Here is a 4,616-nt window from a genome sequence, read left to right on the forward strand (position 1 = left end):
TTGAGTGTGTGTGCATGTGAGAGTGTGTGTGCATGTGTGTGAGTGTATGTGCATGTGTGAGTGTGTGTGCATGTGTGAGTGTGTGTGCATGTGTGTGAGTGTGTGTGCATGTGTGAGTGTGTGTGCATATGAGAGTGTGTGTGCATATGAGAGTGTGTGTGCATGTGTGAGTGTGTGTGCATGTGTGTGTATACATGTGAGAGTGTGTATGCCTGTGTGAGTATGTATGTGAGTGTGTGCATTGAGTGTGTGTGCATGTGAGAGTGTGTGTGCATGTGTGAGTGTGTGTGCATGTGTGAGTGTGTGTGCATATGAGAGTGTGTGTGCATATGAGAGTGTGTGTGCATGTGTGAGTGTGTGTGCATGTGTGTGTGATGCTGAGCGTTTTATCAGTTGTGTAGGGCTGCGTATCCACCACCTCTGCCCTTCGGTGACCGCTCAGCACAGCTGGGACCATCTTGCCGCCCCTCGCAGCCACACTTCCTCCTCTCACCTGCCCCCTTTGCTCCTGCTTTGCCACTGTTCTTACGCTGACCCGAGACCCGGCTTGCTGCATCTGTCACCTGTTTCAGGCCATGGTCGTGAATGAAGCTGCTGAGAGCATCTACGCAGAGCCGCCTGCGTGGGTGCAGCATTCACATCTCTCTGCCACATGTCCACTAGGGTCGCTGTCAGCCCACACACCACCGTAACGTGTTCAGGAACACATGGAACAGGCGCCTACCCCAACTGGGCTGCTATCACTAATCCCCCCGGGAGTCTAGTCCCAGCGCTGGTCAGACAGGGCTCCGCCCACCCGAGGGCTGTCAGGCCTTACGGGCTCTCTGTCTCCATAGAGCCTCAGGGCCTGTGTACAGGATCCTTTAAGAGGTGACGCTGGTGCCAGTCTCTGGGATGCTCTGAGGGTGGTCTTTACTACCATGGAGGCCCATTCCCAAGAAAGGACCTCGGAGTGCCAAATGCCACATCCCCAAACACATGCCTGTCTTCATGCTGAGACCAAAGGAGGGACTTTATTGGCAAGAGTCTTCAGACATCGGGTGAGATCAGTTGGGATGCCTGGGTGGCTTAGATCTAATGATGGAGGAGGAGATGCAGACACAGAAGGTCGTGTGAAGACAGAGGCAGAGAGTAGGGAGATGTGACCACAGGCTAGCATCAGGACCAGGATGTCCAGTGCTGGCTCCGCATTGCCTGGATCTCTGGGCTCTGGGCTGGAAAGTTGTGAGACAGTAAACCCCACGTGCTACACTTTCCTGAACGCAGCATCCAGGGCAGTTCCGCAGGGCCAGGTTTCCTGCTCTACTCACACTACATAAGGCCCCACCACAACCCTGATTCTGGGAATATGTCACACACGGTCTCCTACAAAGAGCCGTGTGCCCCTTTACTTCTTCAGGACAACCCAGTAACGGGCACAGTGTGGGCTCTGAGACATGCTGCTCATGGTCACCCTGGGATGGACCCCCCAGCTTCTGACACTGGCTCTACACTACCCTGTCCAGCTCCCAACGCCCTGGGCTGCCATGTTCTGCATTCAGATGAAAATCCACATACCAGAAGGCCTGACTAGCTCTTCTATCGTCTAGGGAAGCACACATCTGGGGAGACAAGGGAATGTCAGATGGCTTGCTGAGCCTCCCCCGACCCCCACCCCAACCCTCAAGGCGTCTGTGCCAGGCACACCAGGCCACAATGCTGCCTTCTCTGGACCCTTTCTGGGCCAGATCAGGGAACCCACCTTTGTTGGTCAAGTCGATGATATTTTGTGCATTCAGCCTGTATTTTTTGCAGATGTTTACAAATCTTTCCAGGTAAGAACTGCTAAGCACTGGGAGGCGTCCTGGGGACAAATTTGGGACTTTGTGTTGGGGAAGGGTCCCAAGGTATCATTCCATCACGTGTCTAGGGCCCATGGGAGACCCACACACACACACACCAGTGGCTAGGATTCCCGAGCAGACAGGGGTCGGGTTACCATAGAGCGCCAGCACATGGGTCTTGGTCCCATTCTTGATGTTCTGCATGTAGAAGGTGATATACATTCTGTAGTCAGTCTCCGTGAGCAGCACCCTGTTTTCTCCCTCATCTGCATGGAGATAGAGCTCAGCACACCCTCTGCCCCGGCACCGGGATCCCCCACCCTCACTGCTGGGATGAGTGCCATCCAACTCATGTAGCTAACTGTTAAGCAGGCATTGGAAGGAGTAGGAGTCTGGATGCCCAGTGCTGGCTCCGGAGGAGACTGTGGTATGAAAAGTGGGGGTAGCAGGGTGCCATGGCCCTACCTGTCTGCCTGAACACGGGCCTTTGTACGCTGCTTCCGCAAGCCTCAGCATAGTACTCGGCCTCTCTGGTAGTTCCAGGCTAGCGATATCCAGAGAGAGGGCCAGGCTGGGGACCCTTGAGATCCCCCTAAGCTGGGTGCTCTTGCTTTAGGGTTGGGGTGAGTGCTCACCAGAGTGGGCAAGGCCTCAGCAGAAAAGATTCCTGGCTGTCAGAGCTGGAAGAACAGGGATTGCACTTACAGGCAACGGTGAACTCCCCGTAGTTCTCTGTCTTTTCACACACCATGGTCACAGCTACACATTCTCCATGCACCCTGGAGGACCGTGAGGGGGGGGACTCAGAGCAAGCACCAGCCCCTCCCCCCTGCTGGGATCATGACAGGAGGTCATCGAGCCCCCAAGTCTAGTACCTTGTTTTCCATAACCACCCCATCTCAGAAGGGGCCTTTCAGCTTTTCTCACGGGGAGGAGCACAGAACCCAGCAACAGGCCAGGGCACCCCTTGATCCCATCATAATGATTCCCGGGGAAGAGCTGGTGACAGTTCACACCCTGGCCCAGTGGGCAGGTGTGTGAGTGTATGCAGTTCCTGTGGGCTTGGGAACACAGTCTCCCCTAGTTTCAGCTTGAGGGCGGGGGTGGCAATACGCACATGAAAAAGAAGTCAAACTTCAGGCTGCCGTTCTTTAAGGGGTTGATGTTCCGCATGAAGACCCTCAGGTCTCCGTTTTCTTCAATGCGTGTCATGTTATCTGAGGCCATGAAAATAGAGTACCAGATCCCGGAAATCTGGAAGGAAAGGCTGGGTGATGGGAATCCTGTAACAGCCCCGGGGCTGCTTGGCCCTCGTGGCCACACTCCTGGGTGAGTCCCTGCACACTAGCTCCAAGCTGGGACCTCCTCTTGCCCTCCCAGCCCTCCCTCTGCCTGATGCCTCCCGGGGCTCCTTCTGCACCCTCTGGCTGCTATCATGGCTGGGGCTCTCATGGCCCAGACTCCCTGTTTCCAGGTCAAGCGCCCCCCCCAGTCAAGGGAGGACAGGTGCTCTTCATGAAGCCCAGCCTAGCCCCAGAAGGCTTGGCCCACCTTGGCCATGTTGTAGTTCTTCTGAGAAATGATTTCCCAGTTGAACTGCGCAGCAGCAAGACTCGGCACCAGGCCTAGCACTAGCAGGACTACCATGCTCTCTGGTGGACGCCTTGGCCTGCCTCTCACTCCCTTATGCCCCTTTCTGTTCTGTGATGACAGCCCCTGTGGACAGCCTGTCCACACACATCCTGTGTCCCGTTGGAAGGCAGCCAAAGGCCCCCACATAACTGTTCACATCCGAGAGCTGGCTGCAGAACCCTCTTGAAGTGATGTGTAGCTGGGCCAGAAAGCAACCGGGGAAGTTGGGACCATCAGGGTTTGGCCATCAGGTCCCTGGACCCGGGCCAGCCTGCTGAGACCATGAGAGACTCTGAGCCCTTGCTCTGTCTCTCTAAGCTGGGGGGGGGGGGGGCGGAAGAACTCAGAGCCCTGTCTTCACACCCTGTCTGGCCTCAGTGTTTATGTTTGAGTGAGTTTGGCTCCTCACAAGCCATCTGCATGGCACGCAGTACTGGCCTGAGGCAGAGCCAGCCACCTCGCCTGGGGGATGTCACTGAATGTGGGATGTGGCTCCAAATCTCCAGGAGAAGAAGCTGAGTGGGGGGGTATTTAAGAAGTCAGCCCCCGAGTGACAGTTGAGGGGTCCTGAGAGAGAGCAATGTTTCTGACTTTGAGGATACAGTGGTTCAAGCACACAGGGTCAGATGTGTTCCCATGCCAGCTGGAGACCGGCCATGGGAGGTGGTGGTGAGACGTGTCCCGGGAATGTCTGCACGGCTCCTACAGGGGTGTCGCAGGACTCTGGCTCCCACTGCCTCCGGCACAGGCGCGTTGGTGGCAGTGGAGGGGAGGCCGGAAGAGCTCAGCCCCCCAGGCAATCCAGAGGGCAGACGCCCACGGGCCGCCACTTCCCCACGTAGGTAGCTCTGCCATCTATCTGCCCAGGGCTGATGTGGTCCTGAGAGAGGAAGGGAGCCCAACTGTGCCCGGGTATCTGGCAGGTGTCAAGCATTATAAACCATCATCGAAACTACTCAGTTAATGTCAATGACAAGTTCTTTGACTTCTAAGCACCCTTTCTGCTGATCCATTCTCCTGTAAAGAGGGATGGGGCGATATGACCCCAGTGCTGTTGACTCTCCCTTGCTCCCCCAGCTGTCTCGAGCCAAAGGGCTGTCAATCAAACAACCTTACATATCCCACACTGCTGAGCCCTTTCTCACTCTCGCTTCCGAGAGT

The 4,616-nt window shown here is 56.0% G+C and overlaps 1 protein-coding gene across 1 annotated transcript; it reads right to left on the minus strand.

Annotated features, from left to right (window-relative positions):
* Nucleotides 1-347: 347 nt before the first annotated feature.
* Lcn9 (lipocalin 9) lies at nt 348-3,648 on the minus strand. The gene is made up of 7 exons (XM_042277128.2): nt 3,375-3,648; nt 2,941-3,077; nt 2,529-2,602; nt 1,979-2,089; nt 1,742-1,843; nt 1,558-1,601; nt 348-1,214 (listed from the first exon to the last, which is right to left on the minus strand). The coding sequence occupies exons 1-6, from the start codon at nt 3,600-3,602 to the stop codon at nt 1,579-1,581; spliced, it is 675 nt and encodes a 224-aa protein (XP_042133062.2). The 5' UTR covers nt 3,603-3,648; the 3' UTR covers nt 348-1,214; nt 1,558-1,578.
* Nucleotides 3,649-4,616: the final 968 nt, after the last annotated feature.

This window comes from Peromyscus maniculatus, chromosome 4 (genome assembly GCF_049852395.1).
Source record: "Peromyscus maniculatus bairdii isolate BWxNUB_F1_BW_parent chromosome 4, HU_Pman_BW_mat_3.1, whole genome shotgun sequence".
Lineage (NCBI taxonomy): Eukaryota > Metazoa > Chordata > Mammalia > Rodentia > Cricetidae > Peromyscus > Peromyscus maniculatus.